The sequence below is a fragment of the Eublepharis macularius genome, chromosome 1 (genome assembly GCF_028583425.1).
Source record: "Eublepharis macularius isolate TG4126 chromosome 1, MPM_Emac_v1.0, whole genome shotgun sequence".
NCBI lineage: Eukaryota > Metazoa > Chordata > Lepidosauria > Squamata > Eublepharidae > Eublepharis > Eublepharis macularius.
In genome coordinates, this window is record NC_072790.1 from 145,988,015 (window position 1) to 146,003,026 (window position 15,012).

The 15,012-nt window shown below is 43.2% G+C and overlaps 1 protein-coding gene across 1 annotated transcript in view; it reads left to right on the plus strand.

Annotated features, from left to right (window-relative positions):
• The window catches only part of PGBD5 (piggyBac transposable element derived 5), a 117,130-nt gene that overhangs the window by 97,379 nt on the left and 4,739 nt on the right, over positions 1 to 15,012 (plus strand). The window contains exons 4-5 of the mRNA XM_054996335.1: positions 3,839 to 4,019; positions 13,303 to 13,500. Of these exons, the coding sequence (XP_054852310.1) occupies positions 3,839 to 4,019; positions 13,303 to 13,500 (379 nt within the window). The remainder of the gene's footprint in view (positions 1 to 3,838; positions 4,020 to 13,302; positions 13,501 to 15,012) is intronic.

The window sequence follows — 15,012 nt, forward strand, 5'->3', positions numbered from 1 at the left end:
CACAACAATGATGTGGATCAAGTTAGATACTTGACATCTGTGTGTGTATTCATATCCCGTCCATTCTCATGTTAAGATTCCACAGCTGGGCAAATAGCAGTTCTCTGGGACCATTTCAGGTAGGGAAATGTGTGGTCCCCAATCCATATTGGACATGCATACTTGGGAAGCATAGAATAGACAGACCGTATTTGTCAACTGCACCTGAGGATGTATCTGTGTAGTTATGCCTAGTGGTTTCTATAAACAAAGCCTAATCTGTTCCATTGGTATTCTGTGTTTGGGATGGGAAAAGGCTGCAGCGGCTTCTCTTTACCACTTTATTCTCACAACAACCCTGTGAGATGTGTTAGACTCAGAGAGAATGGCTGGCCTGGGGGTACCCAGAAAGCTCTCATGACAGGGTAGGGATGTGAACCTGGGTCTTCCAGATTCTAGTCCAATATTCTAACCACTGTACCACACTCGCTATTGTATGCCCATCTTTCTCCTGAGCATGTCAGGACCCAAGGTGGGTCCTTTCAGTTGGCTTCAGACTTTCAGATACCACTTGCAGTTTTACCAGTGCCTCTGTCTGCATATCTGAGAAATCCAATGCAGGTATTAATTAAAATAGGGCTTTAAAAAAATCTACTTTTCTGTAAAGTACATGCTGTGTGTGTTGATTGTTTCTAATACAGCTAGTTCTAATTACTCTGAAAGTAAACTTGAAAAATAATAATAATAATGACATTAGATTTATATATCGCCCTTCAGGACAACTTAATGCCCACTCAGAGCAGTTTACAAAGTATGTCATTATTATGCCCACAACAAAACACCCTGTGAGGTGGGTGGGGCTGAGAGAGCTCCAGAGAGCTGTGACTAGCCCAAGGTCACCCAGCTGGCTTCAAGTGGAGGAGTGGGGAATCAAACCCGGCTCTCCAGATTACAGTCCCGCCCTCTTAACCACGACACCAACCATGGCCAGTGTTGTTTTCTTATCATTGTTTTGTATAGAACAATTTCATGTCAGAGAGGGCCATATAAGTCAGGCAAAAAATGGCTGCAAAGATATAGGCCCTTTCTGCACATCCTTAAAGAGATGGCCCACTCACCGAATGCTAGCAGCTTTCCCCCTTGACTCAAGACATCTCCATTTTCAAAACAGTTGCACACTTTTTGGCATTTTTTTTTTTTGGCACCTTTCTGGGACCACAGGAAAGTGCGATCCCAGAAAAGGAGCCAAAAAAACAGAAACCAAACAGCCTGCAACAGTTTGGAAATGGAGACATCTGGAGTTATGGGGAAAAGCCACCAGTGTTTGGTGAGTAGGCTGTCCCTTTTAAGGATGTGTGGAAAGGGCCATTGTCTAGATGGTAGTAAGGGCAACTAAACTTTAAGGGCACTTTCCACCAGGGAGTTCTAATGTACAGCCTGCATTGGAACAAACCCGAGTTCATTTCCACGAAGACTGTGCTGGAGTAATTCTGACTTGATCATTCTCCAGAACTCTGACATGCTTTGGGCTCTCCGTGTTCACTATTAACTATAGCAGCTTCTGTTGCAGTTGTACTATCTGGGCAAAGAAACAGTTGCAGCCAAATCCAATATGTTGGTATAATTAGTGTGGGGGAGGTTCCAATGATGTTGTGTTGTTGTTATGCAGTGCTAACCTTAAATTAGTGTAGGGGCTACTCTGTCACAATTGTGATGACATAAGGGAGGCTGTGAGGGAGTTGGGGTATGGCGGAGGAATAGGATTCCCAGGTGTCTGCTGGTGGCGGGCAAACTCCTGGTGTTTTGCTCCTTTGCCCAGCAATTGCTGGCAATCAGCAAGAGGTGGCAGACCACCCAGCGATCGCCTGCCACCAACAAGCATCCTGGGCACACATGTGGTGAGCATGCTCCTGGCTGGGTGCAAGAATGTTACTTCCTGGATTGCTCCCGTGCTTCATGCAGGGCTGATTTTGGCCCCCAACAGGAGCAGTCCCACAGCCAGCATAATGACTTCACTTCTGGAAGCTTGTGTGTGAAGCCTAGTACCACCCCCCACACACATTGGTTGGGCAGGGGGAACCTGGCAGCCCTACAAGAAGAATCAGATAGTATGTTATCCTCTCCCATGCCAGGTTCTGCTTCCTTCTCTAGTATGAATTTGTGACAGCAAAATGGCACTTCCCATATTGTTAGGCAGGATGTTGAAGGGGCCAGTGTAGTGGTTAGAATGCTGGACTGGAACTGGAGAGACCTCCATTAAAACCCCAGTTCAGCCATTGAGTTCACAGATACATATTTCTACATTGAAAAGAGCTAGAAATGTACTTTTTAAATTGGAAGCTGGGAATTCAGAGGACCAGTAGATAGAATATTATAATGCTGTAGCCATATGTCAAGTGCCTTTTAAAAAGCCTGAAAAAGTAGGTTGGGATGGCCATGAGGGATATGTTGAAGCAAGGAAAGGGAGAATTGCTGCATAGATGCTCTATTGCCACTCAGAATGCCTCTGCATTCAAAGTGGAAAGATACACAGAGAACTGCTGCCACAAGGGAACAACTTGTGTTTTATTGTAATTAAGTAATATCTTTATTTAATGTGCTACTGATTTTTATTTACCTGTTTCAGTAGTCCTGTAAACTGCCTTGGGGTCTGCTTATTGGGGAAAGACAGTTCCTGTTTCTAGACTTCCATAGATGTGTCTGATTCCTGTTCAATGCCATCCAAGCTGACACCAAATTCCATAAATCATGCATTTGGTGGAACGTACTTACGTCAGTCTTGAGCCTACTGCCCATCCGTTTCACAGGGTATGGATTTGGGGGGAGTAGCGGTGTTACTACAACCAAATGGTGGCCTCCTTAAACACAACTGAATGTTGTTGTCTCGTAGGCTGTTGGGAGCCAGAGCACATTTCCCCAAGTGAATGAAGTTGCATCGGATGAGGAGTCCAGATCACAAAAGCTTATGGAGGACAAAATTTGGCAGTCTTTAGGTACCTGGCAATGCTGAGCTCTTTCCTGTACAGCATCAGTGTTGGGGGGAGTTATTTCCCCATTTTTGTGGCTGCACATGGAGTACTCTGTACATGTGGAACTGCAAAAACAGGGAAATCTCCCCCACAGAACTGTTTTAGCAAGGAAGAATGGCTTGGGGAGCATAGGATTGCCAGGTCTGCTGGGGCCCAAACTGGGGGTGGAGGGGTCATGGGGGAAACTTACCATGTGCACATGTGAAGCGCTCATGCTCTGGGAATGACGTCATTTCCAGTGCGACAACTAAGGCTCTGGAATGCAAAGGAGAGCGCTCTGGAACTCGCATTCCCTGCACCTTCCCCCCATCCATACTGGCCAGGTAAGAGGTGGCAGGGGTTGCTGGCTGGGAGCAGGGCATCTCCCGCCTGGACCAGGGGAAAGGGAACTCATGGGGGCAGCAGGAGCCCCCCCCCCCCGTGGCATTCCAAGCCAAAACGGGCTCTCTGTTTTTTAAAAAGCTGTTGTGTGGCTACAGAGACTCCGAGTTGGGTCCAGGGAATCTAGGACCAACTATTTAAAAACAAGCCACCTAGTTGGGCTGTTAATAGTTGTTTTATTGGATCTAACCAATTCTGAAAAGATACCAGCTGAAAATTATTTTTTTTCCAAATGATGTGTGTTGAATAGGATTACTGTTCCATTTCTTTAGGACTGAATTTCTTATTACCATCCAACAAGAAGTTTTAAAAGGATTAATAGGCCATAACACTGATCAAGTATTCCCTCTCGATGTTTATTAAATTGTTCTCAAGGAAGGGCCACAGAATTGCTATAGGCCTATACAAATTAACTTTTCTCCTGCTGTTCTTTCTGCTTGATTGTTAAGATTTATGTCCATCTGAAAGAAGGAAGCGGTGCTGAAGGCCTGGATGCTTTGAAGAACAAAACCCAGCTCCACAGCATGGTGGCCAAGAGTCTTTGTAAGAACACTGCAGGGAAAAACTACATCATCTTCACTGGCCCCAGTATTACTAGCCTGAATCTCTTCGAAGAGTTTGAAAAGCAAGGTTTGTGATGGCCTGCATACTAACAGAGGCCTGAGGGCTCTAGTCCAAGGAAGTGTTTGCACAATAAAACTGCTAGTCTTCAAAATGCTTCAGGGCTCTGTTTGTACTGCACAAGCAGCTAAGGGAGACCCCAGCTTTTTTTTTTTTAAAAGGGGACAATAGCAGCTGAGAGGGGACCCAACTTGGACTGGAGGAGTAAAGTAGGGAGAGAGGGCATTTAATCCTTTCCCTCTACACCATTCCATCAATCAGAGCCAACCTTGTTCCATTCCATCATTAACTCTGGAAGGGAAAAATTAACAGTGAGAGAGTGCTTGGTTTTCCCCTTCCATGGCCAATAAGAGGGAGGCAGAGAGTCAATTTGGATCCACAAGTAGGGTTGCCAGCTCGAGGTTGGGAAATTTCTGGAGATTTGGGAGGCAGAGCCTGGAGAGGGTGGGCTTTGGGGAAGGAAGGGACCTCATCAGGATATAATGCCATAGAGTCCACCCTCTAAAGTAGCCATTTTCTCCAGGGGAACTGAACTCTGTCACTTGGAGATCAGTTGACATTCCAGGAGATCTCTGCTGTTTTCTGCGGTTATAACATCTCTTTTGGTCCTGATGCAGCTACCTCTTTTGACGTTCAAGGATTTTCCTTTCCTTTTTATGAATGAACAAATAATACAGAAATGTTGAATGATTTTGATATTTTGGTGTAGCAAAGAGAGACAAAACTATAAATGAGATGCTGTCTCTTACTTTAGGGCCTCTGTTGAGGCATGACCAGTGTCTCTTGCTCCTGGCCTTTGGCTAGGAAACAGGACTTCAGAGTCTCTCCATAGCAGATAAGACCTCTATAGCCTAAGGTATCAATAGGGAGTCCCCACTACCTTTTCTTCTTCCAGCGACTGAACTTGTTGTGATTTGTTTAAGGCCCATTTAGAGGGTCATCTAACCATAAATTTAACAACTAATGAGAATGCTCTGACTGTGTGACATGGGAGGCAGTAATTCATACAATACCATGGAAGCAATTAGACAAAAAAAGCAGCTGGTTGTAATGTATGAATCAGCTCTTTAGATAAGAGAAGGAGCTGGGTCAGTTCAGAAGCTTTTCAGAATACTTTGTGTTAAGATTCTGTTTGCCTACTGAATCAAACAGGCACCTTGTGGAGTCTTTTACAGATTTATTTAGCATCGTTCTCATATACTTGAGCCCACCATCAGATAAATGAAGCAGATCCTCAGTTGGCAACTTAATCCAGACCTTAATGTAGATGAAATAATAATAATAAAGCCCCTAGTAACTAGGCACCATTAAACATTGTAAGCAGTGGGTCCAAAAGGCCATTAAATGAGAGTGGCACAGTCTGTCTCAAAGATTACAACCGCTGCCCCAAATTTGATGGGACCTCCTTATGCATAAACATAAGTAAGAGTGAGCTGCTTCCAAACCTCTTTCTATCTCTTCTTGTCTCTGGCTCTTTCTTCCACCTCCTGCTTTCAGGCTGATGTATGCCTGGTTTATATTGAGGCTTCATGGCTGCAGGCACAATGCAATATCAGGTGGGGCTTCTGATCTGGCTTTAATAAGATAGATCAAAAATATTGACCCAGATGGATTTAATTTTCATTACATGTTACGATTGCAACAGTATATTCCAATAGCACTTTTCTTTTTAAACAAATCCTGACACGTAAGCTGTGGTACTGTTCAGAGTCACTATTTTCTAGACTATAAACCTGGGATGCTTCATTATTTTTTTATGTTGGAAGTTAGTTTATATATGAATCCCATTATTCCGTCTAAGATGTTCTTTCTTTTACAAGTTCTCCATCTGACCTAGGAAAAAAGTTTTGTTTAATTTCCTCTGAATGTTTGTTGTGCCTTTAAAATAAATCCCTAGCTGGTAAGAGCATAGTCTATTGTAGAGAAATGAATGTTGGAAGTAGGAAATGAATTGAATTGAGAAATGAATTTTGGAAGTATTTTTAATAGTGTTATTACTGACAGTTCACTGGCCCATGAAGATATCGAACAACTAGATTTGCCAATTCTGACTTGGGAAATTCTTGGAGATGGGAGGGGGGATAGCTGGGGAAGGTGGAATTTGTGGAGGAAGCTCAGTGGAGATGTGTGATGCCAGAAAGGCAGCCCTCTAAAGCTGCTATTTTCTCCACATGAACCAATCTCTATAATCTGGAGATCAATGAAATTCCAAGAGAACTCAAGCCCCACCTGGAGGCTAGTTACCCTACATACTGCCCAATCTTCAGTATGCTTATTTGGAAGTAAATCCCACTTAGTCCAAGGGGCTTACTCTCTCGTAAGTGTGCATACACCTTAATTCAAATGAAACAACACGGTAATTGTTTAATTCATAGTATTTTGCTCCAGTATATAATAAGCGTCAATGTGAGCCTGCTGATGTGGGGAGGGCAGAATAAAAATCGAATAAAATAAATAAACAAAGTATTGGTTTTTAACTAAAACAATACACAGGAGTCTTTTGGGCACCATAAAGACTAACAACATATGAGATAAGTAGCTGTTTTAGATTAGGTAACTGATGTAAGCAAAAAAGGTCTGCTACCCAAGGCCTGCAAAGGAGAAATACATTAATCTAAGATTAGAGTTGCAATGCCAACCTCCCAATGGGGGTTGGAATTCTCCAGACTACAAAGATCAGTTCCCATGGAGAAAGTGGCACTTTTGGGGGGAGGATTAGATGGAATCACATTCCCACTGAATCCCCTCCCCAAACTCTGTCCTCCCCAGGTACCACCCTGAATATCCAGGAATTTCCCATGCTGGAGTTGGCAACCCTATGGAGTGTAGATCATCGATGATTTATTGTTGAAGGCTTTCACGGCTGGAGAACAATGGTTATTGTGGATTTTCCGGGCTGTATCGCCATGGTCTTGGCATTGTAGTTCCTGATGTTTCGCCAGCAGCTATGACTGGCATCTTCAGAGGTGTAGCACCAAAAGACAGAGATCTCTCAGTGTCAAACTGTGGAGAAGATGTTAGCAGGTAATTTATATCTACTCAGGAAGGTGGGTTTGGGTTGTGTCATCCTGTAAGAGTTTCCCAGGGTGTGGAATGCTAATGCTTCACTGTATCCTGAGGAGGTTCTTTTGCATATGGATTGGTGCTTGATATGCGAATCTTATCTGCAGGGCTATTGTAAGATGTAGAGTATTTTGTTAGCCTGGTGTTTTGCAGGACTGGAAACCATGCTCTATTCATTCTTAAAGTCTCTTCTTTCCTGTTGAAGTTGTGCTTATGCTTATGAATTTCGATGGCTTCCCTGTGCAATCTGACAAAGTAGTGGAAGTGTTGTCCAGCATTTTAGTGTCCTGGAATAAGATACTGTGTCCTGTTTGAGTTAGGCTATGTTCGGCCACTGCTGATTTTTCAGGTTGGCTGAGTCTGCAGTATCTTTCATGTTCCTTTATTCTTGTCTGGATGCTGCGCTGTGTGGTCCCGATGTAAACTTGTCCACAGCTGCAGGGTATGCGGTATACTCCAGCAGAGGTGAGGAGGTCTCTACTGTCTTTTGCTGATCATAGCCTCTGTTGTATTTTTCTGGTGGGTCTGAATACTGTTTGTAGGTTGTGCTTTTTCATAAGCTTTCCCATCTGATCAGTGATTCCTTTGATATACGGCAAAAACACTTTTCCTGTGGGAAACTGTTTTTCCTTAGTTGTTTGATTTATCCTTGGTTTAACTGCTCTTCTGATTTCATTTCTGGAGTAGCCATTTGCTTGAAGTGCATGGTTTAGATGATTAATTTCCTCATTGAGAAAGTGCAGTTCACATATCCGCCTTGCACGGTCTACTAATTTTTTATTATGCCTCTTTTCTGTCGAGGGTGGTGACTGGAGTTTTTGTGTAAGTACCGATCCATGTGAGTTGGTTTCCTGTAGAGCTTGTGACCTAACTGAAAGTTTGCTTTGTGGGTGACCAAGGTATCTAGAAATGGGAGTTTACCCTTGATTTCTTTCCTTGATTGTGTCCTTATTAATTATTAATTGTGTCCTTATTAATTATTATTGTGTCCTTATTAATAAGGGTGATTGTGTCCAATCGCCCTTATTAATCAGATTTTTCCAGAGGATGTAACAGCCTTATTCCACCATTGACTGACAACCAGTTACTTCCAATGGGATAATGAATTCTATGAACAGATGGATGGGGTGGCCATGGGAAGTCCTCTTAGCCCAGTTATAGCAAACTTCTACATGGAACATTTTGAAAAAACAGTTCTAGAATCAGCACCCCACAAACCTACAGTCTGGTTCTGGTTCGTGGATGATACCTTTGTCATTTGGAGCCATGGTGAGAAAGAATTGATGGAGTTTTTAAACCACCTCAACAATATCCATACATACAATTCACCATGGAGAAAGAAATCGAGGTTATACTCGCATTTCTAGATACCTTGGTCATTTTACAATAGCCCTGCAGATAAGATTAGCATATCAAGCACCAATCCATATACAAAAGAACCTCCTCAGGATACAGTGAAGCATTAGCATTCCATTAGCATTCCACACCCTGGGAAACTCTTACAGGATGATGCAACCCAAATCCACCTTCCTGAGTAGATATAAATTACCTGCTAACATCTTCTCCACAGTTTGACACTGAGAGATCTCTGTCTTTTGGTGCTACACCTCTGAAGATGCCAGTCACAGCTGCTGGCAAAATGTCAGGAACTACAATGCCAAGACCACGGCAATACAGCCCGGAAAATCCACAACAACCATTGATGATTTGTTGGTTTGATTTCGGCTAGGAGCTTTAAGTGACAACTAGTGGTATTATTTTCATATTTGTTTGGGGCTGTCTTGAAGTAGATGCTTTCTGGGTTCTAATCTGGCCTTGTCTGGTTTCTTCGCTTTATTGAGTGTGTATTGTGTTATTTACTTCAACAAAAGGACTTCAAAATGAGACTCCAGTATGAAATGCTGCATTGTGATTCCTTAAGAGGCTTCATGTTACCTCCCCAGTTGAGCTGTGATTTTAAAAAATATTTTACAAAATTATAGAGCCATCTAGGTAGCTAACAAAGTGAAACAAGATTTTTTTTGTAAAAACACATCTTTAAGATCATTAAAACCAACAAAAGCACATCATTAAAACTATTAAAACCAGAGCTAAAACACATACACAAGCATAAAAACAATAAAACATTGGGCAGGAAGGAGGGATCACTGATAGAATGCCAAGCAAAACAAAAAAAATCTTCACCCACTGGTGGAAGACAGCAACAGAATAGGACAGATGAGTTGCCCTGGGGGAAAGAGTTCCTGAGGCTTGGTGCCACAGCTGAGAAGACCCTCTCCCAGGTTGCCACTGGCCTAATCTCAGAATGGAGCACCTGAAGTAGGGCCTCAGAAGATGACCACAGTGGTCAGGTAGTTCCTTTAGGAATGTTTGCCCCAAACCATATAGGACTTAAAAGGTCAACAATAGCATCTAAAATTGTGCCCTGAAACAGACTGGGAGCCAGGGTAGTTGGATCAAGACTGGAGTGGTATGGTCCCTATGACCCACTCCAGTTAACATCCTGGCTACAGCATTCTGCACCATTTGAAGTTTCTGAACAATTTTCAAGGCCCACATTGAGCATTGCAGTAATTGAATTTAGATAATAACATTCGATTTATATACCACCCTTCAGGACAACACCACCCACTCAGAGCGGTTTACAAAGTATGTCATTATTATCCCCACAACAATAATCACCGTGTGGGGTGGATGGGGCTGAGAGAGCTCCTAGAAGCTGTGACTGACCCAAGGTCACCCAGCTGGCTTCTAGTGGAGGAGTGGGGAATCAAACCCAGTTCTCCAGATTAGAGTCCTATGCTCTTAACCATTACACCAAACTAACCAGGGTATGTACAACAGTAGCCAGATCTTTTTTGGCCCAGGAAAGGCCACAGCTGGCTAACTAAATGAACCTGATAAATGCATTCCTGCCCATAGCTGTCACCTGCTTATCCAGCAGTAGGTTTGAGTCCAAGAACACTCCCAGACTACAGACCTGTTCCTTCTAGGGGAGAGCAACCCATCCAGAACAGGTGACACCTTAAATCCTGAGTCAGGTCTATCGCTCATCAGTCGCCCTTCCATCTTCTTGGGAATTAAGGTTTAGTTTATTAGCCCGCATCCACTCAAAACTGCCTCCAGGCACTGGTTCAGGGTTTCTATAACCTCCCTGGGATCAAGCCAGAAGCACAAGATACAGCTGAATGTCATCTGTATATTAATGACAACCTGCCCAAATCTCCTAATAACTTTACCCAGTGGTTTCATGTAAATGTTAAAGGGTATAAAGGACAAGATGGACTACTCCACAGGCCAGAGGTCAAGGGGTTGAGTATAGGGGTGCCAGGTCCCCTTACCCTCTTGTTGGGAGGGGGGACCCAGCATTCACCTTCTCCCATGTCTTTGCGCATGGGCTCCTGGGGAAGTGACCATCACACAGTGACCAGGAGTGTGCTAGGAGGCCTATTCCCCTCCCTTTCCCACCTGCCAGCCAGGTCAGTGGTGGTGGCGGGTGGAGGGTGGAAGTGGGGGATTCCCCACCCCTACCAGGGGTCCTGGGATATTTGTTGAGCAGCAATCCCCCAGAACCACCTTCTGAAACCTACTCTCCAGGTAGGACTAGAAACACTACAAATCCCACTCCAATCTGGAAAGGCTGTACAGATGGATACCATGATGGATGTACTGAAAGCTCCTGAGAGGTTCAGAAGCATCAACAGAGTCACCTTCCCTCTGCCCAAGAGCAACCAAGGTTCTTTCAGTCCCCAAATCAGGCCTAAAACCAGAATGGGAAGGGCTAGATGTTTTTATCTCACTATAAAATAGTTCTCTTAGTAATGCTTAGGTCTCTTTCTTCATCCTTCTGATTAGTCCTTTAACTACTGAATGACTAACCTTCATCCTCCAGCTGGGACTGGCATTCTCCTGGAATTACGATTGGTCTCCAGACAGTAGGTAGCAGTTTTCCTGGAGAAAACAACAGGTTTGGAGGGCATCACATCCCTGCTGAGCACCCTCTCCACCCCAAATCTCCAGGAATTTCCCAAGCCAGAGTTGGCAGCCTTACCTGACACCTTCAAGAGAATTCCCCCCTTCCTTTTCCACCTGTCTCCTGATTCCCTTGGACACCAGGAGTTTAGAGTGTGTGTGGCCTTGTGAAGATAAGCTGGGGCTTGTTTGGGTTTTTGTCCCCCACTCCCTCACCCCGCCCCGGTTTCTCTCCCTCTCTCTGTCCTTTGCAGCTCTACTATTCTGGCAGAACTTGGTCAGTGTAAAGCCGAGCAGCCTGCAAATGGGGGAGAGATTCTGCAGTCATGATTCAAAGATCATGAATAAAATTAATTTTTAATAACTAAACAGATAACTGGAAACAATCAAACAGTTACTGGCACAATCATAAGAAAAGAATCAAAAGGTACTTTTATTTGTCTTCCATTAATCACAGACTTTTGTATTGAATCCTGCAATTGTATAATAATTCCACCACTCAGGTTGGTTGTAGCCCTGAATGTAACTGGCAAAAGACATCCGTCTGTCCAGGGTAATGAAGCAGGGTTGCCGTTGGTTCCTGTCCTACTTAATCTCTATATTCATAGAATCATAAGGCTGGAAGGGACCTCTAGGGTCATCTAGTCCAACCCCCTGCACAATGCAGGAAATACACAAATATCCCCCCAACTACCCCAGTGACTCCTGCTTCATGCCCAGAAGACAGCAAAACACCTCCAGGATTCCTAGCCAAACTGGCCTGGGGGAAATTGCTACCTGACCCAAGGTGGCAATTGCCATTACCCTAGGTATGTAAGAGGGCCACGAGAACTAAGCACTGATGTGACCCATTCTGCCCTCCTCCTCATGATCTGCCCAGGTTCACAGAATCAGCATTGCTGTCAGATGGCCATCTAGCCTCTGCTTAAAAACCTCCAAAGAAGAAGAGCCCACTACCTCCCAAGGAAGCCTGTTCCACTGAGGGACCACTCTAATTGTCAGGAAGTTCTTCCTAATGTTTGGCCAAAAGCTCTTTTGATTTCATTTCAAGCTGTTGGTTCTGGTCTGACCTTGTGGGGTAAGGAAATCTCCTGCAACTTACATAATCAGCCAATTGAGCAGGAGTCCCAGTTTCATTATCTAGGTATTCTTTTTAAAACTTCTGTCTCATGGAACGCTTACAAAGAGTGCTGCTGTATGTTCCTGCAGCAATTCAAGTCTTTTTGGGTTAAAGTGCTGTTTCAGCTTTTATTTGGGGTTGCCTCTTAGTTTAATGGAGTTGATAGTTCTATTGACTGAATTTTTTCTTTGGAAAAGGTCATTTTTTTTAGGATAGTAGTAGTTTTCTTTCTCATTTACGGTCAGATCCTTATGTTTCTCATTGGCAGCTCATTTAGGGCTGTCCCCTTTGTTCTTCCTGTCTATTGGCTGATGGACTACAAGATTATGCTTAGACAGAGCACTGTAGGCATGAGACGATTAGTCAACTCTTGGCAGGGCTCATAGAGTATGCTATACACTGTTTTTTGGTATTGCATCCCCTCTAACTCTTCCATCTTAGTTTCATAGAATGACTCTCCAAATATTGGATGGCATTTTTTTTGGCTGGGCAAAATGTTTTCCTGTCTGCTTTTTAAGGGAGTAGATTCCAAGGAGTACACTATTCAGATAGATTATGTGCATGTGAGTCCGGAGTGACTGGAACTTTATCCCATATATCCTTTGATTTTGTGTTGGTCACCTCTTTGTGAGCTTTGTAAATGCAGCCAGTGAAAGTTTGATTTTGGTTTTACTTCGGCAATGGCTAAATTTCTGTCAGCTGATGCTTCTATGTAAAGATGGAAATATAGGGTGGTATTTGTATGCCTGGGTCTGCCCAAGACCTCTGGGTCATCAGATCGTTAAGAAAGAAAGAAAACTGATCCACCTTAGCTCATTTGATAGCTTGTTCAAATGGTGGGATGAACCCAAGACTCAATTTCCTTTGATTAACTCATAGATGACCATCTATGATTAAGTCTTTCCCTTTCCTAGGACTTTTATTGTATATCTCCACAAATGTTTTGTGATATTCTAAGAGGACCTTTTAAGAGCACATTTCCACAAATATGAAACCATAGATCATTGGCCAGTGACTGGGACTGATTTTTCCATTCTGATTCATTAATGGATTATATGGTTCTTTTCCACTGTTGTGGAACCACAATACAGTTTGCTAATAGAAATGTATTATCATTTTATCTTTTTCTATTTGCAGAGATTTATTGCTGTGGGCTGCTAAGTGCGAGAAAAAGTGACTGCACTGGTTTGCCTCCATCTATGCTAAATAACCCAGATGTGCCTCAGTCACGAGGGCAGTACAGGATAAAGATGAAAGGAAACATGTCCCTGATTTGCTGGTACAATAAAGGGTATTTTCGATTTTTGGCCAATGCTTATTCTCCAGTTCAAGAAGGTGAGCAGGTTGTGCTATTTACATGATTTATTTTGTGGTATAAAATAGGGGCTGGAGACTCGAAGTTCTAACAAAGAAGCATGATATGTCCAACAAAAAAATATGACAGTGCTATAAACACTTGATTTATTTGCTATAGAGATGGGCATGAACAGCAATACATACTAATAGAAGCCACGAACAGCCCAATCAGCTGTTCGCGAACAAGCTGTTCGGGAGGCCCCATTCTAAACAAACAGGTGGTTGTTGCAAGACTTGTTCGTTGCTGTTCGTCAAGCCAGACAGTCTGGCACCTGCAATCAACTCCTTAGATTGGAAACCCCAATCTAGGCCCAATTTAGCTTGATAGACAGGTCTTCCTTTCAAGTGTGGAGCTCCAAATTTGTTACGAGGAAGCAAAGAGCAGGGGGGAGGGGGGCTCCCAGTTCTGGTTTTACAGACAGTGAGGGAGAGACAGTTGCTGTTGGCATTTTGAGAGAGAGACAGGGAGAATGCATTGAAGCTTGAATTTTCTTTGTGTGTGATGGGATAGGGATCTACCTCTTCAAGTTCCAGGGCTGCTGCCAGGCTCTGTGCCAAGCTGTTATTTATTACCGGTACCTTTCCTGCTGCCTGCTCAGGTAGGGTTTCTGAGAGTGGTGTGGTAGGGATCTTGATGGCTGGAGGAGAGCCTGCTGGCCCCAATGAACAACAAACATGTTCGTGAACAGGTCATGTTTGTCAGTGTTCGTTGTTCATTGTTCGTGGATGGCAATGAACAATGAACACCATGTTAGGTTTTTTTTCTGTTCGTGCCAATGTCTAATTTGCTATAGTTAAATCAGGACTTGATTTAATTCCTCCAGTTGAAATCAACGGGGCTTAAAAGTGTTTTACCTTGTACATGTAGGGGTCTTATTTGTAAGCTTAGATGTAACCTGCTTGATGCAGATATCAGCATTCAAGCACATTTCCAGTTAGTCCTACATTATAAAGCAACTCATATCTAGAATCTCTTTGCAATTATTGTACTATCTTGGGAGCAAATATTTAGCAACTGCTTTAGCACTATCAGTGAACAAAATGGCATGACGCTACAATATATATCTGGAGTGTAGCGTCCATCCAACCATTTGCAATGGAGGAGGACCTTCAGCCACTGGAAGCAGTGTGTTCCCACTATCAAACTGTGCATAAGTTTGGTGATCAGAGGTTGCCCTCCATTACTAGTTAAGGGAAACTTTGCAAACATTTGGTGGTATTTTTCATTCTATCACCAATGACAACTATGTGTGAGTAAATGTTTTTAGTAAAAATATGTGTACGCTAATAACTGTTGTGGATTTGTTTTAGTAGAGCTGTGCCATCCAAATCTTTGTTCCTGTAATAAAATAACAAAAAATGCTATTTGACCTATTCTTTCTGAGCTTTCTCAGAATGTGTGAAAAATATTCCCTTCCTTTCCATTCATATTCATTTCCCCAAATAAAATTATCCTGGCACAGAAAACAAATCTCACTACACTAATGGTTG